The sequence below is a fragment of the Seriola lalandi genome, unplaced genomic scaffold (assembly GCF_002814215.2).
Source record: "Seriola lalandi dorsalis isolate HSWRI2012SDOR001 ecotype SW California unplaced genomic scaffold, Sedor1 jcf7180002054216, whole genome shotgun sequence".
Classification (NCBI taxonomy): Eukaryota; Metazoa; Chordata; class Actinopteri; order Carangiformes; family Carangidae; genus Seriola; species Seriola lalandi.
Window position 1 is genome coordinate 159,617 of NW_019524769.1, and position 23,994 is coordinate 183,610.

At 40.3% G+C, this 23,994-nt stretch overlaps 1 protein-coding gene and 1 long non-coding RNA gene across 4 annotated transcripts; one reads left to right on the forward strand and one right to left on the reverse strand.

Moving 5' to 3' along the window:
- The first annotated feature begins 2,292 nt into the window (after nt 1-2,292).
- On the forward strand, nt 2,293-20,147 carry LOC111653470 (uncharacterized). Of its 3 annotated transcripts, none has more exons than XM_087173430.1 (11): nt 2,293-2,447; nt 12,216-13,639; nt 14,194-14,426; nt 15,412-15,614; nt 15,776-15,936; nt 16,156-16,259; nt 16,411-16,471; nt 17,521-17,609; nt 18,654-18,776; nt 19,167-19,267; nt 19,406-20,147. In XM_087173430.1, exons 2-11 carry the CDS (start codon nt 12,244-12,246, stop codon nt 19,926-19,928), a joined length of 2,994 nt encoding a protein of 997 aa, XP_087029556.1. In that variant the 5' UTR covers nt 2,293-2,447; nt 12,216-12,243; the 3' UTR covers nt 19,929-20,147. The 3 variants fall into 3 exon arrangements, with proteins under 3 accessions (XP_087029556.1, XP_087029555.1, XP_087029557.1); XM_087173429.1 differs by lacking the exon at nt 2,293-2,447 and adding an exon at nt 10,768-11,221; XM_087173431.1 differs by lacking the exon at nt 2,293-2,447 and adding an exon at nt 11,426-11,544.
- LOC147819229 (uncharacterized) lies at nt 19,372-22,094 on the reverse strand. The gene is made up of 3 exons (XR_015437116.1): nt 21,752-22,094; nt 19,801-19,887; nt 19,372-19,608 (listed from the first exon to the last, which is right to left on the reverse strand). It is a non-coding gene; the product is annotated as an uncharacterized LOC147819229 (long non-coding RNA).
- Between the last annotated feature and the right edge of the window lie 1,900 nt (nt 22,095-23,994).

Below are 23,994 nucleotides of genomic sequence, written 5' to 3' on the forward strand. Positions count from 1 at the left end.
TTTAGTTTTAGGTAACATAAAACATTGCATGTTATAGCTTACAGTCCTAAATAATGCTCAGACCAGCCCAGTAAGGGGTCTTTATGACTGGCAGTTAGTAACCAGTCAACATCTGTTAATGCCCCCCCCCAATCAAAGAAGTCTAGAACCGGGCCTTTGTGAAAGCACTCATCTCTGTTTGTTCAATATAAGGCCACAGCCACCAGCTAGTTAGCTTAGCTTAGTGAACTGGAAACAGGGGGAAATAGGTTCTTTCTGCTCTGTTTTAAAGGAAAAAAAATCCTGCCTATCATCTCCAAAGCTCACAAATTAACACAACATTAGAATCTGCCCATAAAACATCTTACCTCACTCCAATCTACCTTTCTTCAATTCTTCTGTTTTTCAAAATCTTCCTCTTTTTCTCTCTTGGAGCCTGTAGTCAAGGTATGTTCAGCTTAAAGGGGTAATGTGTAAGAATTTGCCGACCGGGGAATAATGTCTTCCGAACAAATAGGGGGCAGCATATTACCAGAATGTTGTTTGGTGCATCTACCCCTGTCATTACCTCCTCTCCCAACCCCTTCCCCTGTGCCACAGTCTCACAAGTCTCAGTTAGATGCAGCATCAGTGGGCTGGTGGACCATCAAAAAATCCATAAAGTTTTTACCAGCCCTCTCTGTCTGCCTGTCATTGAGGGTGAGCATGAGAGGGTGTTGTGTTGCGTGCATGTTCTGGGACTGGGCTCACTGGTCACTCAACCCTCACCCTCATGCTGAGCTAATGTTAGCTTGAATAAATCAAACCTCAGTACAGGGCAGTTGTTTACATGTTGCCAAACCTGCAAGGATTGGGGAATAATGTTTTCCACACAGGTTTACCTTGCAATCTGATTATTTGTTTTTCAGACTGACAACGACGATTTGACACCCAGTGTGCCCGGTCAGAGACACAGGGAAGATGTAGTGGTGGAAGGACCGGAGGACAGGCCATGAGAGGTCAAGCCAAATCAGCAGCATCAGAAGCTGAACTTGAAAAAAAGTGGAGGAATGTCACAGAGGATGGCTGCAACACAGTTACTTATTCCTCATCCTCTCATGTTGGACCGATGGCAGAGTGGATGCCACAGTGACACACTCATCTCTTGAGGTAGGCTACAAAGTGTTATGAGAGTCTTTTTTATGTCTTCACATTCAGTTTATAATTAAAATAATTTTTGATTGCTTTAAACCAAAATACTTACACATAGCCCCTTTAAAATGCAAGAAAAGTGTACATTTCTCAAGGAATGGGACAAAACTTCAAAGATAGATGAGACTCCTAGCTGATATCTTTAGCTTAGCACAAAGATTGAAAAACAGTTAGCCTGTCTCTGTCACAAAATCCCCCAACCAACACCTTTAAATCTCTGTTATTAACACGTTATCTTCTTTGTCTCATCTGTATAAAAACAGAGGTGTAAAAATGACAAGTTACGGTTTCATGGGAGGTTGTGTACCAGACTATTGCTTGGTTTGACACAGTGAGTTCCTAAAACTCAAATTTTATGTGCGTGATTAAACAAATGACATATGATTTGTTAATTAAGGAGCTTTAGAGGTGCTGATAAGTGGATTTTGTTATCTTTGGACCGAGGACAGCTGTTTCTCCAGTCTGTGTGCTAAACTAAGCTAACAGGCTGCCGGCTGTCGCTTCATATTTACCATCCAGAGACTGGAGTTTCTCCTCTTATCTAATTATCAGCAAGGGAGAGAATAAATGACAAACTGTTTTTCAACTTCCTTCAAAACTAGAACAGGATTCCACACACATAGTGGCCAGGACTTCAGTTTTTTGAGAGAGAGTTAAAAAACAAAAGATCAAATATCTACCCAGAAACTGAATTCATGGTGCATACCTCCACTGTCAAACATACACTGATCGGACAAACCGCCTTCCAAATGATCAATGTGCCGTACTAGCTATGAGCATGTACAGTATGTGGTTCTAGGTGTGTGTGTATAATATAAGGATGTGTGTGTGTGTGTGACCCTTTATAATATACAGACTAAAAGATACCGTAAGAAAAAATGAGGGATGAGCGGGTTGAAAAAACACCCACTCAAACTGAAAGTGTGTGTATGTATGTGTGTGAGGTTTAAGCCACACACTAAGGTGTTTTTCTCTTGTTTCCAGCATCACTATGACACAGCTTGACACACACACATACACACACGCGTGCGCGCACACACAAACACACACACACACACACGCACACACACATAGTGGCGTTATGACAAGGTTGGTGAAAGGCTGAGAGATCAAATGAAAGAGTGACAGCGGCCGATCATCTTTGGCGAAGTTACATCTCTCTTCTTCTCTCTCTCTTGTTCGTTGTCTGTCTCCTCCCCCTTTCTCGCACACATGTGTACCTACCAGCAGACCTGCCACTGCCACTGACATCTCTCCTCGCAATGACAAATTAACAGGTAAGAATGCATTTTTATTGTAATTCCACATTTTCTGTTTGTTTGTTTGTCTAAGCAGGACACTATGAAGCTGGAGTTTTCAGAATAAGTTTAGAGAAAGTTTAACTGAACGCAAGGACCCAACATTAGCATTACTAGCATGCTCACACACTTGTAAAACACACCTGTTCCCCCTGAGTCTTGTTTATCTGGCACCATGTAACATTTACATTCACAAGATTCACATTTTTATGGATTTCATAGGTTAAATGATTAGTTTTGTAGGTTGACTTGGATGAATCCAACTGCCAAATGAATACATGTAAATGTAGATAAAGCCAGTTAAATTTCAGAAAGACATTCATGATATTTAATACTATTATTGCACTCAGTTCATTTACACTGCTTTTTTCACATTTTGATTTAAAAATGTGCCTCCGCTGAATATTTAATAAAACATATTGATAAACCAATCTGCAGTAAATGCATTGGAAAGATCCATATTACACAAATAGCAACAAAAGTTCTGCACTTCAACATTTTGTAACATTTCAGTGTCGTTACCCACAACATATTGGTGTTTACAGCTCTTACACAGACGGTCATAAAACCACAAGCTTGACTTCGTTCACTGTGAACACTTTGTAAAGATATAATGATATGATAAAGCAGGGCCTCAGTTTACTCCGGACCCAGGTACAGATAAACATATGAAAGTTATTGTCTTGCAGCAAAGGCCCACATGTAATGTGAGGCCTTGGATGTAATCAAAGAAGCCATTAATTTGCTGTGCTTTGATACTAGTGTGAATCTACAGTAAGCATTTAGTTTGTTACACCACGCTAAAACCTATATAACATCAGTGTGGTTGTACACTGACGACTGAAATGGCCAGTTTTTGTTTAAACTGTTTTACAGGGGTGTAGATTTGACGTTCGTCATTGTGGAGGCTGCAGTTCGTTGAACTGTCTTTCTGTTGTTTCACATTTTCATCTGTCCCAGCTGCTTAAAAGAAGGTGGGCAAAACATTAGAAGAGTTTGTGTTGTTGTTGCTATTTTTGTCCTCCTTCGATTTTGTGACCTCCTTTGACATCTGGAGACAGAACGGGGGCAACGACCGCTTTTCTGTCTCACACTGGGAAGTAGAGCTTAAGCATCTGTGCCAACAAAGGCCCGAATCAAAAACATTTGTATTGAACATTACCAGATTTTAGCCGCTCAACATGAAAATCAAAGCTTAGGAATCAGAAATGAGTCCCGTTATTTTCTCATCTCAGCTGTATTCATGTTTACATGGCTTTTGTAACTTTTGTTGTCATGGGCTTCCACACTCTCGGGAAGAATGGGTGAAATGAGGAAACGGAAGAAGACTGCAATGGGTTGCAGACAGTGCATTTCAGTCTTATCCGGAGACTTATAACAATCAAGGAGGATTCAAAGAACTATTCCATTGTTCATTGTTATTGTAACTCATATACGTATATATAAGAAATATTCAGCAGAGTAAACGCAGACTAAAAGGATACAGAAGAATTCACTCTTTCAATTACTGCCGCAATTTGTATAGGTGCCTTTGACAGCAGTGATAGACATAATTCTGCGCTGTATTTGATTTAAACATCTTGACGCCGCAGTTTTTTATTGTTCATTGTTGCAAAAATGCTCAAGCTCTGTTCAGTAGCATTGGGGCCGTGAGTGAACAGCAATTTCTGCCACATACCCTGAATTAGACTGAGGCCTGAATTTTGACTCGTCCACTCCACGACATTAATGTCTTATTTGTTATTTTTTTCTGCCTAGCTTTGGGTTTATGTTTCACGGGCTTTCGCATGACGCTGATACACCAGACCTACATTTTTGTCCCATCAGGCCCTAAAACCCTCTGCCACTTTGTTTCCCACATGTGTTCTGACAAACATGATCTCAGATGTCATGTGACGCTTTTTTAACAGTGGGTTTTTCGCTTCGCCATAAAGCTGTGGCTGGTAAAACATCCGGGAAACCGTTGTTGTATGTGTCTCCCTTCTCAACTATGGAAACCTGTATCTCCCTGGCAGCGGCTGGCCTCTTGTTGGCCTCCCTCACTGGTTTTCACACAGACGTCTGTTTGAGGACAGTCAGTAGGGCATAGTCAGCGCCTCGAAAACATTCTGCTTTTCCCTGATTGGTATTTTTTAATTGCAGATTACCCAACAATGTTCCTTTATCTTACTGCTGAAGTCTTTACAAGGAACTGGAGTGTGTGCAACCTAAAATAACTTGAATACACACAAATCATCCACAACTCTAATCTGTCAGCTGCACCCATGATGATTTAGATGTGTCAAATTAAAGGAGTAAATATTTTTTGCAGTCCATTACTGTGCGCTTTATATTTGCACTTAATTCAAATCAGTTTACTTTTCACTTTCACAGTCAGTATAAAAAATACAAATTTCATACAGAGTAAAAAACCATATTCATGTTGTCTCTGACTTTGTCGTCTTTGCTGTATCGTTGCATTGTGGTTTTTATTTACTGTAGTCATTCAAGCATCAAAGTCACTGTGGAGACTAAAACTGCAACTGTAGGAAAATGCTACAGTAGGCAGTAAGAGCTATCATCCTTCAGAAAATATTAATGCATTACAATGTAAATAGCAGCAAACAGAATGTGCGTCGATCTGAATACAAGGTGCTTTTTCTTCCAACTGTTGGAAATAACTAATATGAATGCACTGATTACTGCCTAATCACTGCTTGCTCACTAGTTTCCAGGTGTGGAAATGTGAATCATATGTTTACACTGTAATCAAACAAAAAGTCTGAAGTTCATCTGGAAGTTTTGTGTTGATGTAAATTAACATCTCTTGGTTATGATTATTGGATGGCCCCTATGGTGGGTGTGCTAGTAATAGTAACAGAGACCTGTAGAATAAAACATATATAAAATATTTGATATTTAATATTTGAGTTGATGCATCACAATCAAAATGACAGAGACGTGTTCTGTCTTTTATCAGTGACACTGGTAAATCATGTTATTCGCAGTTTTAGCCCCATTCACGTACCGGAATAATTGAATGTTTATCAACGCATCAGCGGCAAATTCAACATTAATTATAATCGCAATATAGTGTTACAGTATAATTCTTAATCTGTTTTTCCAAATGCAAAAATACATTATTTTGTAATTTTATGATTTAACTTGCAATACTGCAAATCAAAATCCATTATTAGTTTGAATGGTGTGATAGCTTAAAGAAAAGGAAGAACACATCTAATGGTGAAATTAATCCCATATTGTAAAATGTTCTAGACAATATGCTGATTACTTCTTATAATTCATTCATTCGGTTGACCCCCACGACCTCTGCTGTAATTTATTATTGTATTCAGAAGAAGACTAAATTTAGTCCTTTGCAGTTACATGCGTAATGAATTAGAGTCATAGTTTGATGGTATTTCCTACATCCATGGAATAGTACAGTAATGGAAATAATCATGTTCTCAGTATCATACTGTACCTACAGTGTCACATGTTTTCTGCCTTTATATTTGATCAGACTTAACCACAGTAAAGTTACGGATTTTAAGCATATATATAGATGGGATCGTAAAATTGCCATTAATCTGCGCTGCAGTTATGTGCATCTTTACTATGATGTTACAGACAATTTGAACTTGGAATAACTCTTGTTGGCCGCTCATGAATGATATTGTGTTTAACATTTTTTTGTCACTCTTGAACCAAGCTTGATAACTCGTAGCGCTTGAAAAGTTCTTTTAAAGCACCTTTAGGCTAGAGTAAGAGTTTCAGACAGTTCTGGTCGATCAGCGCTCTTCATGACATGAACTCCAGAGTCTGGCCACTGCTTAACAGCTGTCCACTATACAAACAACTTCACTCAGTCTGAGTTGAAAATGTCCCTCAATGTGCATCATAGAACCACATATGAAACAAAGGATGCTATTGCATCACTCCACAGGTTATCATGATCTGACCATGTTACGGCACTTTTACAAATGAACTGTAAACAGTCGCCCTGTGGTGCAGACTCAAATCACAAAGTTTAAATGAAAGAAGCCTGCATCAGTCTTTCTGTAGCATTGTGGGCACATGTGCAGGCAGCAGGGTCTCTGAACATTTTCTGGCCTCTGATCTTTTCAGGTGTAAAAACGCTTGTTACTACGATGATTAAAGAATTGTAATTTTCAAGCTGCTTTTATTCTTTCACAGAAGGAGCACCAGGTGCATGAAAAGGAACGTATGCTATATTTCCATCGTCACTATTTTTTGGTTAAAATACATCAAATATTAATATACCAGTTTTACAATCAGCAAGCAAACCTGACTGGGGTCTCCCAGCACAAAGCTGTGAGTTGCTTATTTGTATTGTCGCATATGTTTCCTTGTGTATATAAATAATAATAATAAATAATGATACTGATATCACAGTCCAAGCTACAGCCAAAAACCTCAGATCAAACACAGAAATACGCAACACTGACGCTTGGCACTAATCAAAATTCTATGTTTTTTTTTTATTTACAATTAAGTGGGGAAAAAAACATTCTGTGCACTATTAAGCTTTTATTTTATAAGACTGTTTAGACTATACTGTCTGACAGTATGTTTTAGACATGCTTTTGTCTTTAAGACACTCGTCGTGACTGTTTTTCCAAAACAGGCATTATTATTTTCAGATAGGAAAGTCTTTTGAGTAAATCTAGAGTTTCCTTTTAGCTTCATATGTTTGTATAAAATGACCTGAAAGGAAAAGTCCACCTTTTTGAAAAATAATCTCTCTGTCACCTACTTCTTGTGTGATGCACAGTTTGGTGGCAGTTTCGCTTCTCGGTGTTCAGTATTTTACAAACACCGTCGTCATGCTTTTTAGGTAATGTTACACTTTCTTCTACTGTCCATGACACACACACCTACAACGTCGACATCGTCAAATGATAACAAGGTTAATGAGAGGGAATGAGCTTATTCAGAAAACACTATGGCATCAATCGAATATCTGCTGGCTGTTCAAAAAGATTTACTTTGGTTAAAAAGTGTTTTATGATAGGCTACGCAACGTTTTGGTTTAATTTCTCTCTCGTCCATTCAGTTCCTCTCTTCCCGCCAGTCATCGCTTTTTTTTCTCAGTGACGGAAGACAGATGGAGTGACGGCCTCGGAGAAAAAAAAGTCCAGAAGTGCTTTGTCTCTTTCCCCCTCCTCTGCTCCCACATCTTTTTATGGTGAATTTGAGAGAAAACTAGAGAAGAGTCTCCCCACGTACGAACTCCTCTGCACTCCCCTTCCATCCTCTCACATCCTTTCATTCACACATTTTTCAATCGGCTGTTTTCTCAAGGTTTCAAATACAAATGCATGCAAATGAATACACACAGAAGACGCAGACAAATTAGCAGACCATGTCAGAATGACTGCTATAGAGAAGGTAGGATGTGAGAGAACAACCAAACACATCTAAAAACTGATAAGAAGGCTCTTTAATAGAAGTGGCTCTCAGTTAAGGTTTTTGAAGACTAAACATAATGCCTTCATGTCTTTGTGCAGAACTAAGTATTGCAAGATTACATTTGAAAGTTTTCTTCTTTCATTTAATTAAGTTGCAGCAGATTTTATGATGTCTTCTCTTTGAACTTGATTATTGACTATCTGGAAAGGACATCGCTTTATCCTAAAATATGTAATGAAATTGTAACAAGAAGGACAGAAAACATGGAATCGATCAACTGTCTGGATCTCAATGAGTAACCACAATAATGTGAAGATGACTCAGACATCGTCGATAATAGGTTTTATATAAGCCGGTAAATGTTTCATTGCAGCTGAAATCTTTGCATTGACGATGGAGATTTAAAGTAACATTGTGTCCAAACAAGACAAAGCAAGTGATCTCAAATAACATGATTTACTCATCAATAAAATATTGGCAAAGTTATCATCATGCTAATGTTGAGGTTATTGTGTCAGACAGGTTGTTTAGTTACCACATCATTATCGAGTATGCATGTTAATGCTGAGGTTTCCAGCTATGAGATGTAGTCACACTGTACAAGTGACCTCAGCATTAACATTATCACCTGTAAACACACACACACACACACACACACACACACACACACACACACACACACACACACACTTTTGCTCCTTTTCTCATTGTATCCACTGTGAAATTACTTATTATAAACAACAAGCAAGCTGATTAGATGAGTGCTACTTCCAACCGTTATTGTTAATTTATTACCATTAGTTCTAAATATGGATTCTAATTTTTGACGAGTGAACATTATTAGCAACTGAAAAGCCTCTCATCCAAACACGGACCTATTTCACGAAAGCGGTTTGCGAGCACACACACACCTTGCGCGCACATTGCAAATGGTGACAAACGGCTCTCACTCACAATTGCACGTTGATTTGTCCCACAGGGTCTCGTATGCTCATGCATGTGTGGCAACCGGTGTATGTTGTGATGAGTGAAATGTGTTGAGCAAAAGGAATAAGATCTCCAGCTGCAAATCACTGCTCACATGTTGCAAATTTGATGACATTTTGATGAACTGAATGGACAGCAAGGCATCAACTTGTAGAAAAGGTTTTCAGAGTTCAGTGAAAATGAATGTTGAATAACAGTTTTAGAGATTTGAACTGTTATCAGAAAGATAGTTATTTCTGATTTCACGAGTGATGCAGATTACAATTCAGAGGAACTGACTTGTTTTGTTACTTACATTTAATAATTGACCATATACATTATACATACCTCATAGTTAATATAATAATAATGAATTTTGTATAAGTATATACAGTATTCCAGATTTAAAGATGAGATATGATGAATTATGTGTGAAGCCGTTAGTCCTTGCATCACCTGGACCACACACAACCTGAGAGTACTGCCAATATTTTAACAGTTGACTAACTTACCACTCTTCATAACAAGCTTTATTATGTTTTACTGGTCAAACTTTAAAGCTTCATTCCTTTTGGACTTTTAATTGAGAATTTCTACATCATTATACTGCTTTTCAATATTCTGATGCTGCCACAGAAGATTCACGTAACACGTCTGTATGTGTGTGTGTGTGTGTGTGTGTAAGGGTGAGGGTGTTGGGCAGAGGTCACAGGCTGAGGTTGCTCACAGACTTGAGGATCTGTCAGCACTCATATTTGAGGTTGTGTGTGCATGTGTGAGTAGCTGCTTTAAGGTTATATGACATAATAAAGGTAGAAAACAGCAACATAGCACGTTAAAGGTGCTATCTCTCTCTCTCTCTCTCTCTCTCTCTCTCTCTCTCTCTCTCTCTCTCTCTGTCCATGTGTGTGTGTGTGTGTTTGGTGGGTGAGTAGGTGGGGCAGCAGGGTGTTTAGAGGGTTCCCTGAACCTCATCGTTTGTCGCCGTCTTCCTTCCTGTTTCGTTCTCTCTCACTTCCTGTCAGCTGACTCAGCCAGAGACTCTTGATCTGGTAAACATCTACACTCCCGCCTCTGCACACGCACTCTCACACGTATGCACGCGCACACACACACACACACACACACACACACACACACACACACACACACACTTAAAATGTGCTTTATGTAGCCACACAAAGACGCGTATTGGTTGTATTGCGTATTGAGGTGTAGAGAGGCACTGATGTACAGACACGCACACAGTTGCAGTCCGTTACATATGAACTTAGTACAGTCAACCAAAGTAGTACTTTCTACACACACCCTATACAATAAATGTGTAATTACGTAATTAAAGTGTAAAACTAAAATTACGTCAACTGCAGTTTAGAAAGTTTTTAAGGTTAAAGAATTTTATACACATCCCTAAGTATTTTCATAACCCAACCTCAGCCTCAGCATGAATGTCTGAAATAAGAAAGAAACTATGGAAAAACATCTGCAAGAAAAGGAAGAAAATGTCAAAAAGGAGATGGGGCATTAGAAAAAAAAAAGAAGCCATTGTTTGAAGGGATAAAAACATAAAGGAGAGAAGATAAAAAGCAAGCAAAAGAGAGATCATAGACAGGACGAGAGAAAACAAAGTTGGGCGCTTGGTAAGAAAGAGAGAGAAAGACAGAGTGAGATAAGGACAGGCAAAGAGACGGAAAGAGAGACAGAGAGATGGAGGAGGGGGGCAGAGAGATAAAGATAGCTGAAAGGAGGGAGATCCGTCAGCGTTTGTTTCCTCAGGATGTGGTTACCACGACGACGAAAAGGCAAAGAGGCAACATCACCCGCTGGTCCCTTCTGACACCTGCAAGTGTGTGTATGAGTGTGAGTGTGAAAGTCAGAGCATGCGTGTGTATGTAAGTACGTGTGATTCAGTGAGTAACTGAGCAAGTAAATGAGTGTGTGTGTGTGTGTGTGTGTGTGTGTGTGTGTGTGTGTGTGTGTGTGTGTGTGTGTGTGTGTGTTTGTGTGTGAAAAACCACTGTGTATCAGTGGTTGTGTCCATTTCGCTCTATGTATGTGTGACAGACAGTATGTATGCGTGTGTGTGTGTGTGTGTGTGTGTGTGTGTGTGTGTGTGTGTGTGTGTGTCAAAGGATACACAGCAGAGAGCGATAGGGAGAGAGAAAGAGAGAGAGAGAGAGAGATAGGAAGGACCAAGTGAGAGGCTGAAAATCTCAAGGGGGAAATTATAAGACTCTACACTCGAAACAGTGGAGAACGAAAGAGCAAAAAAGTCAGAAAGAATTATGAAGAAAATCAGAAGAACAACCAGAACCCGAAAACATGAACAACAGGGGACGCACATGTGTGAAAAGGAAATTAAGCACCAAGAACTGGTAAAAAGAAAACCTCAGAACGTATACAGTGTATCTGTCTTCATCTCATCTTTCGCTCTTTCTCTTTCTGACTCACGCATTGTCCTATTTAGAGCAGAATGTGGTTTCAAGAAAGAGAGAAAGAAAAACCAACGAAGACTTAAGATTTAATTCGATGCAGTGTACAAGTGAATTTCCAACATGCTGCCTTGTTCTTGAAACAATGTTAAAAAGAAAACAAACAAAAAAAAAAACTGAAGTGTTTTTTGTTTAACGTAGCATTTCGTTTGTTGGCAAAATAACCGTCTCTTTAGCTTCTTGGCTTCTCCTGCAGCGACACTTCGGTATGACTTCTCTTGTATTTTTCTTCAGACTAAATTGTACGCAGGCATTTTAATTCACATCTGATAATCTTTCTTTTAATCCTTTTTTGAGGGCAGAAAATGCCAAAAATCAAATGGCATCAGTTGAGGGAGACTTTGTTAGCATAAATGCTAAACATCATAATGCGTGCTATAAACTTCAAACCAGACTTGGACTAGAAAATGTGACAACTCTTTTCTACTGTTGTTTCTTGAAATAGACCTATTGTGTAGAAATTGTTTTCATAATGTGATTAATTACAGCACTCGAGAACAAAGATCTAACTCTGTAACGGTGTTGCACAATTCTGTGACGCGTCCGATTGTGTGACCCAGTTAGGAAGGTCAGCTATATTACCACTGCAGATATTTTACAATCCTTTTCATGTACTTTATTTTGATAGCAGCAGTTTGTGCAAACATAATATTCTAGTAGAGTTTCAAATTCTGATAGCTAGAAAAGACAAAATTTTCAATAGCTATGATATCATTAACTACAGTATATCAGTCAAGACCACTAGACCACAAGACCTTTGGAGTAAAACTGGTACCTGTTACTGCTGAGAAGGCACTAGTTAAAGTATTAATGCTAATGAATGATTTTTAATTTTGTTCATTTAGACTAACACTGTGTTTCTTTCTGTGCTCTGTAGGCACTCTAGCTAAACCCATCAAACGATCATGGATGACCGTTCCTTCCCCAACCTTCACCACCATCGCCACCGCCCATCCTTTCACCTCACCTTGCCGAGCCTTCAGAGCCCAGAAGCGGGATACCAGCCAGTCCTGGACTCCCTGGAGCAGTATGGAAACAGAGGGGAAGAATCTGCGTCTTTCCCGGCTTCAAACACCTCTTCTGGGGGAAAAAGGGGGAGCAGTGGGGGTGATAGAGGCTTCCAAAATACAAGTTTGGATGGAGATGCTAGCTTGGGAGGCCATCTTGACAGAGATAGTGGGTTAGGTAGCCATTTTGCTGACCCCTGGTATGGCAAAAAAGAGAATGTTTGGGAAGACGGCGAGAGTTGTGAAAGCTTTGCAGATGATTTTTATAGTAAAGGTGATTGCTACAGTAACACAAATGATGGTTTTTACACCATGAATTGTGGCAGTGAGGAGGGACTCAGGCGTAAACTCAGAGCAAACTATAATAATCATGGCCAGGTTAGCTGTGAAGCTAAAAGTGAACCAGTTTATAACAGGGAGGCTAGCATTAGCCACTTTACTAAACAAGCTACTTCCCACAACAGAAGTGCTGCAGGAAGCTTTAGTGACAGCAGTATAGAGTATTGTAGGACAGATTCACGAGTGAGTGATAATTATTTAGGAAGAGAAGAGGACTATGGGTCCAGCTGTGGCTCAGGTGAGGATCAGCTTCAACCAACTGAGCTTGAGGGACCGTGGCTCAGTGTCTCTCCTTCGAGTCAGACCGGAGAAGGGAGGTGGAGAGGAGCAGCAGACACCCTCACTTTGGCCTCTGGGTGCCTACCACTGAGGTCACCTATCACCATCAACAGTGGGACGTTCACTCAGAAACTGGACTCGTTTTCTGAGGCTTTCCTCTCTCAGCGAAAGAGAAGATTCCCTCAGGTTCCCAGTGGGGAGTCCTCAGGACAGATGTGGGAATTTGGAGTAGGGAAAGGAGAAAGCCCTGGATTGGTCAAGTCAAGGAACAGCTGTGCTTTTGATTCAGACTGCTACCTGCCTCCCTCCTCCTCCTCCTCACCTGCTCACCCTTCTCTTCCATCTTTCCCCTCTCCTCCCACGTCATCTCACCTCATGTCTTCAGTTCTTAGTCCTCCTCCCACACCTCTACCTCCCCCTTCTCACTCGCCCTCCAAAATGGACTCTCCCAGTGCGTTCGTTGGAACTGGACATTCAGTTTCCCTGGGGGGAGAATCACTTGGTACGCTCCAGTTTTTCTCTTCCCGCCTTCAGTCTCTCCCATCTGTCCATTCCCCTGGGATGTTATGGAAGTGTCCAGTGCTGTCACATTGCTTTCCACAGTCGTCGGGCGACCCAGGCAGCAATGAGGGCAACCTAAGATCTTCCCATGGTGCTGAGTATAGCAACATCACAGGTGAGGTATTGTGTGGGCATTTCTATGAATAAAAGCATGATAGTAAGGAATATAAAATAAATATGAATTTATCCAGAGTCTGCAATTGAAATACTTTGAAATAACATATTTTTAAATGAATTACAAAAAAAAAACACAGGTTAATACCCGCATGTAAATTTACGGGACATGTGGGTTCTCGTAGGTGAACTTGTGAAATTTCCCATTTCCCGTATGCAAATTACATTTTCACTTTTCATATTTTCACATATATAACCATTTGTGACAGATGTCTTTCGTACTATTTTACACCATGTAGAAAATGAAATGTTCACACATGATAACAAGCATGAAATATGTCAGAATTACCGTGTGTGTTCATTGTTTCTAGATAACAAACAGATTCTGTCAGTTGAGGTGTGACACTTTCCTGTCTGCACAGATAACAGTAATGTTTCTGACTTTAAGATTGTTGTTTTGTCTGACTGTCTGCTACACACACGAACACAAGATGATCAAGCAGTTTTACAGATTGTTGACTCTGTTTTTTTTCCCCCTCTCTGTTATTCTTCCAGCCCCACACGACATCCTTCAGTCTCCTGAGCCGTCATTCCTTTCCTCCCCATCACATCATTCATCCCTCCACCCTCCACCCAGAGCCCTGTGTCCCTTGAACACTCCATCTCTCCATCTCTCCCCCCATCTTCCCTCTCCTCCACCCCACCTTTCAGCAGAAAAGGTAGCTCCTTACTTGGTGACCCATAAAGTAAAGAATGGACCAGCCTCTCTTAACCAGCCACAGCTACAGGTATGGCGATACGATGCTTCTACATTTTCAACAAAAGAACCAATTTAAGGACATTTAAACTATTTTGGGAAATGTGCTTGTGTATTTCCTCTTGCTGAGAGTCAGAAAAACAATAGCAGTTTTCTCGGGACTTAGCTTTTCCAGTATAAGTTATGATCATTTGGCTGCCGAGTTGTAAGCTCACGTTTAAGAGGGTTTTGGCATATCTCCACTGATGTAGCTGGCTTAATAGTTTTTGGATGAAGGCTACTGGATGTCTAGGCCAAAAACATCTATTGATACTGATAGAAATGTAGGCTATGAGTACAGGCTTTTTGAATAATTGTAGAGTTACAATAAGAAATAAATAAAAATGTAAATACAGGATGTTGTGTTTTTTTCGCTCTTACTCACAAACAAACAGTGTTTCAAGGTCGGATTTGTCACTGTGAGGTTTCCATGTTTGCACATTGTCGTCACTCCTCCATCAAAAAAACCCAGGAGCAAAACTTGCCACAGCTGGATAAGACATAGTGGGCGGACGCATAAATGGCTGTTTGTCAAGAAATTACATTAACTCTAACTCTGTTACTGCCTCTAAAACCACAGTCTTAGGCAGGGTTTTTATTTTTAGACATGCTGAATAGATACAGTGTCTAAATAAGACTCATTTAGAGTTGGTGAAAGGCGTTGGACGATCTGTTTCTAAATATGTCATGGAGCTATCTCTGTACTTGTACACAAATGAATTTATTTCTTATCACACTATTCTGGGAAAATGGCAAAAAATTTGCCTCAATATATTTTTGAGGGCACAGGTGTTTTAGACACCGGTGCAGAAGCCGAACCACCAAAAACTGTAAGGTCACTGTCTAAATATGTCAGCTTTTATGACCTCAATTATAAAACACCACATTTTTCTCTCTGGCTTTTGTTTCTGACAATGTGTTATTTAAACGAGGATAACGGTAATACATCAAAATGCTTTGTTCTTGGATTCCTACAGCAAATAGCTTCTCTGGTCTACACTGGAACACCCTTTCCCAGTATCCTTCACTCCAGCAGGGGTCAGACGAGGGGCCACTACACTCCCCGACCCCTCCTCAATCCAGTTCGCAGGGGGACGGGGCTGTACTCCTCCCTCTCATCTCTCCATCACAGAGAGGACAAAACATTCGCAGAAGAGGAGGAGGAAGGCGGTGTGTTACGGTAAGTGAAATGCCAGGCTCAAGATATGGATAGTAATAGACTGACTACTATCAGTCAAATAGTAGTATCAGTAGAGGTATTGTTTTTTTCTAGCTCACATTGTTGTCGTTTATGTCTATCATCACATTGATTCTCATTTCTTTGTCTTCCCCTCTTTCCAGCTATGTCAATGTAGGTAAAGAGTTCCAGGCAGAGATTCCTCCGTGCTTTGCGAATGGCAAGGGGTCAGAGGTGTGGTCACCAGAGGAGGAGTCCCCCAGGGAACAGTTGCTCTGGAAACCATCAGAGGAGCTGGATGAGAGCGCTAACTTACAAAAGCAAGGTAAAGGGCATGCCTTAATGCAGGTGTCCACCCCAAAACTTCATGCTAAGACCAAAAGGTGTAGGTGAATTCAAAGATCTTCAACATTACAAGCAAGTGGGCAAACTTCCAATTTCTAATTATGATGGGAGATAAAACCTTAGTAACATAGTAACATTTAGTTTAGTTCATTATGTCTGCTATGAAGTGTTAAAAACTTGTGTTTGTGTGCATGTGCAGTGGAGACGCTGTTGTCCATGTGTAGTTCAAGCTGCCTACCAGGAGGGGGCAGTAACACAGAGCTGGCTCTGCACTGTCTGCACTACTGCCACGGGAACACAATGGTAAGCTGCTACTTGGAATATTAATGCTGTCTTCTTTCTTTCTTTCTTTCTTTCTTTCTTTCTTTCTTTCTTTCTGTCACATCCAGTTAATTCCATTGCATGCCTCATCTGTCTGTTCTCTGCCTCCTCCATCTCTCTCTCTCCTGTGCAGGCCACTCTGGAGATGCTTCTGTTTTCACAGCCCTCACCAACAGGAGACTACCACTACTCTGGTAACCTTTGACCTTTGACCTCACTCTAGCTCTTGACTATTCTATGCCTGTTAAAAGAAAATTCCTAAATGATCACTTCATGTTCAGATAACTCCTTGGCTTGGGTTTGGGTATTTTCTCCACAGTTAAATACTCCTGTCATTTGAATACTATTAGTATTCCCACTGAAACTGTATCAAACCCACATCTGTCCATATTCTGGTTTATGAACTAAGTCAGTACAGAAAAAATAACTAAAATGTGTTGCAGAGAAGGACGTTTTTTTCAACAGTCAACAGTTGTATGCAACTGAGTCAGCAAAAAAGAAACCACTCCCACTCTGGTATAATAGTAGCCTTTGTAATAGCCCACACCTTCTGCCACTTTAATCACATGCCATTCTCCCTCTCTCTCTCACTCCCTTTTGTCTCTTTGGTGAATTTAAATCCACAAAGAACCATGTAAAGTACAGAGCAGACATTGTTCTGTGTAGTAGTGACCACTCAGGTGGCTGTATCCCTGTGTTCAAGGGAACTGCTATAAACTTTGGTCCACCTGAGAGCAGCTAAACAACATTTAGATGTGTAAAATCCCTGGCATGTTGCGGGACTCCCCTCCAGCTATTGACCCCCTGAATCACTCCAGGTCTCCACAGCAAATGGCAAACACCCCCCCTGCCTCTTTGAAGCTTGCTGAGTGAAGTCTCACAATGTGTGTGTCTTCAGGCAATCTATGACATGTAATTTAGCAACTTAGTTGTGTATCTATCACCTTTATCAACTCAACAGATATGGTGTAGGTGTAAATGTGGTGTAAAGGTGCATGCTACATTTAAGCTGCATTGCTAAGACAGACAGTCATTAAAATTTACACTGACAAACTCCTCAGACACATCATCTCCTTTCTTTAGGTATTGTCGAGTTGCTGCAGGACTTAACATATTTCAGTGCAATCGTTTCATTACTTGGCATCCCAGCAACTCAGGCATTGCAGGATAATCTTTTGGTATTTGTTTTCATTATTTGTCATACCTCCCTTCCCCTCCCCCTCCCCTCTCTCCCTCTCTGTAGGTAGTGATTTTTGGACAGACACTGAAAAGAGTCTATTCAGCACAGCTCTGGGGACTTACGGAAAAGACTTTTCACTCATACAGAAAATGGTACAATAATTATTCATACATTTATTGTTATTTATGCTGAATTATTAAATGGTTATCCTGTTAATGTGTTCATTTTCTAATATGTCTTTGTCCTAGTCTAAAAGTATACATGCATACACACACCCACAAGTAGAAATTCTTTTCTTTCTGCAGCTATTGTATTTATATTTTGGTGCATTTTGACTTACAGCAGCATAGATCCAGTTTTAACAACAGTGATGAAGATTTACTGTGATAAAAAGTCATCTTTTTTGATGACCAAATCAATACATGGAGTAGAAAATGGAAAGTGAAGCATTCACATTCAGTTGGTCCACTACACTGCTCAGTGGTTGTCTACTTTGTGCTCATCATTACCGTGTTCATTGCTCTATTTTTGTGCAGTATCATTACACAAAAGTGTAATAAGCGTTTTCCTAAGGTGCAGTGTGTGTAGTGTTCTCTTTCCTGCCTGCACCAGTTCAGTTTTTGGTGACTCACCTGCAATTCAGCGGGAGAGCAGCAGACATCTAAGTGCATTGAAAAAATGGACGGTTTTATTATAATTGTGATGATGCTAGTAAGCAAGAGTAAAGACTAATGTCTAGCTCTCATCAGCCTCTGATCATTTACATCAGCTAGAATGTAGGAAGTCCTTCCCTTTCAACTCATTAACTCCCTTTACAGTCACCTGAATGCAGCATGGCTTCCACATATGGTCTATAATCTGAGGCGCTGCAGTGATAAAGTGCATATAAATTCTCCCTAAAGGGCACCACCACTTCCACAGGACACTGTGCACACTGAAAAGGATTACAAGTTGCAATTGATTCACAAAAGGATCACTTGAACACTCACCCAGTGGACCCAATAAAAGGCTGTAAAAAATGTAATTTTGCAGAGTGTTAGTGCAACTGAATGTGTCAGCCTAATTATGCCTAAATAATGTGTGGGCTAGTATGATATTTGGAATCAAGCTGGGGTAGAGATGGAAAAAGTTATACTTTCAGGTGCGTATGCTAACGTGTGTTTATGTTTGTTTGTGTGTGTGTGTATGTGTTGCAGGTAAGCACTAAGACAGTGAGCCAGTGTATTGAATTTTACTACCTGAGTAAGAAGCTTCTGGACAAGCAGAAGAAACAGAAGGAGGAAGAGAGCAGAGATGGAGAACTGGAGCGGCAGAAAAGTGTAAGAAACACTTGAAAGGAGCAGTGGGGAATAAAGACTTTACTTGTTTCTGCCTCTTGTCAAGCTGATCCAGGACTGACATCCTTGATGTTTCTGTTTTGTTATTGATTTAGCTTAGTCTTTTCCTGTTGTTGTTGTTGTCCTCTGTTGTTTTGTCTGCACCCACCCTCTGTGGGCTCCACTGCATCATGCTTTCTGATCCCTGCAAGATAAGCTTCGTAGGAAACAGAAACTGATAGAATATGTACTGTTCTTGACATGGTACAGAATATTGAGTATTTGGAGTACTTGTTTAGTCTTGTGTAATGAGTTAGATTGTTATCTAGTGTGGAATGCAGTTCAATGAGTCAATCACAGCATGGTGGCTTACAATTGGTCCTGTTTTTACAGGCAACACCCATCTGTCAGCCAATGGATAAACAGTTTGGACTGGAGGAGGCGGTTCCTGTGCCCTCATTGGCCAGCTACTTTCCCTGCAAGCTGTGTGGCAAGTGAGTAGAACCAGTCATACAGGATGAAGCTGCAAAACACAACTTTGTCTGTTTGGCTTCTTGGCAAGCCAACAGATGGTTTTGATTTTCAAGTCCTGTCTTCATTTCTGCCTTTGTCTTTCCTCTTTCACTCCCCAGAATGTTCTATAAAATCAAGTCCCGTAACGCTCACATGAAAATCCACCGCCAGCCTCAGGAGGACTGGACCGACAGGCGGCTGCAGCACCAGCTCCTCACCCAGCGCCTGGCCCTCAGTCGTACCGCCAACCTCATGTCCACTTCAGGCAGTAATCTGCTCCCAACTCAGGCTCCAGCTCTGACCTTTCCCTCCTCTGGCCTCACTGGAACATCAAGCAATGCAGACAATATCCTCAACTCTGTAACCAATAGCAATGCCATCACTCCCAGCAATGCCAATGTCCTGGATCCCAGCACTGCAGTGACGTATGGCAACATCGCTGCTTCAAACTCTCATGTAATCACCAATATTGGCACTAGTGACTCAAATCAAAGAGAGCCCACCACCATCTTACCTTTCCACCAGTCATGGGGCTCATTTGGACATGGCCCCAACCCTGCTGCCTTCTACTGCAACTCAGATGGGAAAGAGGATGTAGGAACTGGGTCAGTGGGGGGGAAAGAGCAAATCAACTGGCAGTAGTGTTTAACTCTCCCAAAAGCATTACTAGCACTGAGATCTCAGATTTCAAACTGAAATTCAAACTCATTTTTTATTCAAACTTCTGTATTTTTTAAACTCAGTTTTATAGAACAGTAACAGTTTTTTAGTGTTTTTGTTTTTGTAAATTCTGTCTTTCAGTGTGTAAAATATTTAAATGTTTCTTATGCATTTGACATTTGAATAAAATTTATAACCTTATGATTGTTTTTCAAGTTCAGTAAAACCACAACTTTACACAGATCAAACAAATGAGATATAACAGGTCCATCAGTGATCTTTGGACAGAGCCAGGCTAGGCTGGATCTGTCTTCATATTTAACGGGCAGACATGAAAATATTATAATCTTTTCAACTAACCTGTGGCAAGAAAGCAAATAACAGTATCATCTAAAATGTTAACTCTTACACAATCCTTTGAAGACCAACTAAATTGTTCCTCTTTTCCAAAATGTCTTCAATTTCAAGGTCTAAAATTCAAGCAGGTCCTCAAAAAGCTAGACATACAGGAGCACACTCAGACACACCCACAAAGACAGACATACACACCGCTTGTTGAAAGGTTTTGATATAACACCATAATGGGCTAATATTGACCGTGGTAGACCATCTCCTCTGTTATAGCTGTCTGAGTGCCTAGGATTGTCCTGTTGATGGTTAACTACAGTGATTGTGTGCTTTTGTGAATGTGTCCTGCAAGGTGCCAGGAAAGGGACACTGAATTTGTGTGTGTACCAGTGTGCACAGCTTCTGTGTGAGGCAGGTCAGCTAAAATGAGATTGATCTAAAATGAAACATACAAACAAAGACGCATGTAAGGCTCATTTGTGATGGCACCAACAGTTCATTACTTCAAAAATCAAATGATTACATGTTCCCTTTAGGTCATTCAGCTTTTGCAGATATATATTGATTTTCATACAGACTACAGAGAACATGTCCTTAATTCTCTGTCATCAGGTGTAGCCTACTTACAATTCACCTCTACTGATTAGGTCACTTATTTATCTGGTGGCTCAATTGCATTTCTCAAGGCGGTGAGTATTCTTTGTTCTCATATCTTCATGAATGTTACTGCCCCCACACGGTGATAACAGTGTTTGTATGGGTGTGCGTATGGTATGTTTGCCTGTTTGTTTAGGTGTGTGTAATAGGCCATATGTCCTTCTAGGTATCCTTGCTAAAGAAAATCTGTGAGTTTGTGTGAGTGCATGGATATGTGTTTGACTGTGTGGTTTTATGCGTCTATATGCATGTATATGTGAGCAGCATGTGTTTGTGACTGTATATGTTTCTGTCCCTCATAAAATTTAACAACGGCCTTTAAAATGGTTCTTCCCCCTGGAACCCTCCCTCCACCTGACAAAAGTCCACCACGTCTAGCACACTTTGTCTGGCCTCTTTTCTCTGTCTGATGCCTGTTTTCATGTCTCCGTGGCCAGAGGCATTGTGTTTCCTGTCCTCTTTTCAGCAACACGATATCTCAGGAACACATTGAGGGAATTTTCTCAAATTTTGCAAAAACATTTACTTAGACTCGAGGATGAACTAATTAGATTTTGGTTTTAAAAGGCACCCCCCTCTGTAATATAGTATGAGCTAGTATGAGAAAAATTGTTCTAGCAGTGTCAGTTGTGTCCTCTTTACTTGCCAATATCTTCCTATACAGACAAACAGTTGATAGATCCCAGAACTATGAAAAGTTCTATCCATGTGTTATTTTATTATACAGCTTGATATCAAGCACGGGGACTAAGCAAGACTTTAACAAACTTGAAATCGGATTGATGAACTTAAAATCCTACCCTTGTGTGGAGGTGTGTAGTTGGAGTCTTTGCTCACATAGCCATTGGTCATTTTGCACCGAGTGGGGAGAAATCGGAGGAACAGCAGTAACCAGCAGCAGTCCTCAGTGTGGGCCTTTTTCAGAGAGAGAGCAGGAGCATGTAGATAAAGGGGAAGAAGAGGACTAGACCAATGAGGAGAGGGGAGGGAGGAATGGGGAGAGAATAAACAGGGAAGTTACTGAGCAATGGCCATTCACCTATTCATGGTGAGCAGCTCTTTTCCAGTTGACTGAGCTCATGCCCCAACCATAGCCCATCCTGATGTTCTCACGTTTGCCCCTTTTTTTTTTTCCTGGGCCAGAGTTGTACCAGTAAATAAAAACAGCCTTTTCAGTCATTTCACTGTTGTGACAATGGCATAATGAATTGTAATGCCTTACCAATAAAACTCTAGCACTTTTATTGTCATACTCAGTGATGTTGCCAATAAATGTGTCAATCAGAAATAACCATGAAAGCATAAAGATGAAGTTATAAACATAAAGGCATAAAGGATAGCAACAAAACACAACATGATTTTTTCAGTTAAATATTACAGTGGTTTGTATAAAATGTAAAGACATGCTTTAAATTTGACTTAAATGACTTTATCTGACATATTTAAAATATTTAAATTACTATATTAAACAGTCGTTTGTTGAAGCATGTCAGCAAATGTTTGACCCCTTATCACCTTCTTATTCAATGCACTCCTTTCAGAAACTGAAGTAAAAACATACTGCATGTATAATCACACACATTTAGTGCACATATAAGAGGCTGGTAACACTGTTATGTCTTTGTCTCACTGAGAGGTAATACTATTTGAAAACTGTTCAGAGTACAAATCGCTGTCATTTAACACTTAAAAAGCAATTGCTGACATAATGATTCACTGCCTTTTCAATTTTATAGGATGGAGCTAGTTAAAACAAAAGTATTTCCCCTTCTTCCTCATCCCCAGGAGAAGAAAGTCTTCAATTGTGTAAATCAACTGTAAATCTTGGGATTTTATAACGTGTAAGATAATGCACTTGGAGGCAGACTGCTGTCATTGACATAGTTGGAGGTTGGGCTCTGTTATGTAATAGTTGGCACAGACATCACATTATTATGGAAACTGGAGACTTTAAAAGTTTCATTCACTCTCCCTCTCGCTGCTGGATCTTTAAATGTTGTGGTGGACAAAGTTTCTGCAAAAGCTTTACAAGGCTTACAAATATTAGTGGCTGCACTCATTAGGTTGGTCAGCCTCTCAGCTGACTTAGTTATTTACATACCAGGCCAGCTGCTGATTTTTATCATTGTGTTTTACTTTATAGTGGCTTGCTTTAATCACAAAAGTTAAAAACTAAATTAGCATACAATGATTCTGTGTCACAGGTGTAGTCTACGCTATTGGGGGTGAAAGGTCATTTGAATGATAAACATTGTTCTCAACTGAGCACACTCACATTTGTGTTCAAGTACACATAGGCTGACAATAGAATAAATATCATGCCTGTTATGCAGAGAAGGGTCCCTATAAAAATTCTTCTAGCTAGGGCCAATGTGGCCTAGCTACACCAGTGCTGGTGATGTAACACTTAGGCACGCTGTGGTTGGCCCACTTGGCATGTCTGAGAGGACCGGCTCTGCTTCTAAAGGAGGTGTGTGAGAAACTATGAAGGAACGTTTTTAATCACAACACAATAAGAGACTGTCTGAGGACAGGCAGAAAGAGAAACTGAGTGTAAGCAACAGAGAAGAAGAGACCAGTGTGTTTAAAGTCTTGTGGGAAAGCTCTGAAATAAATCGGATCAAAGCAAAGACAAAATATAGGTCATTTGAACCGATCAGGAATCCCAACCCCACTACTCCTACTAATATGATACTGTATTTGTGTGGCTTTATATTGTTTCTGATTTACTTACAAACACATAAATGATTGGCACATTAGTTTTTGTCCATGCCATAATTCTGGTTGAGTTTGAATGCGTCCTTTGAGGAATGTCATTGACACAGACTCTCTTATCTGGAACCGATAAGACAACAAACGAGAGTTGAGAAACAATCATGTATGTGTGTACTCGTGCTGAGAGCCTGTGTGTGATTGTGTCAGTGTGTGCTACTGGACGCCTGTCTTTACATAACTTCATGTAAACATAGATGGGTGAACACAATTCTGCAAATTAAAGACATTTGGCTGAAGCCTTGATGTTCTCATTTCAAGCTCACAGAAA

Bases quoted from the DNA above. Each gene is read 5' to 3' on its own strand.
- LOC111653470 (XM_087173430.1), top strand. From the start codon at position 12,244: ATGGATGACCGTTCCTTCCCCAACCTTCACCACCATCGCCACCGCCCA. The intron at 15,937-16,155 runs GTAAAGGGCATG...GTGCATGTGCAG, and splicing joins CGCTAACTTACAAAAGCAAG to TGGAGACGCTGTTGTCCATG. The intron at 16,472-17,520 runs GTAACCTTTGAC...CCCTCTCTGTAG, and splicing joins AGGAGACTACCACTACTCTG to GTAGTGATTTTTGGACAGAC.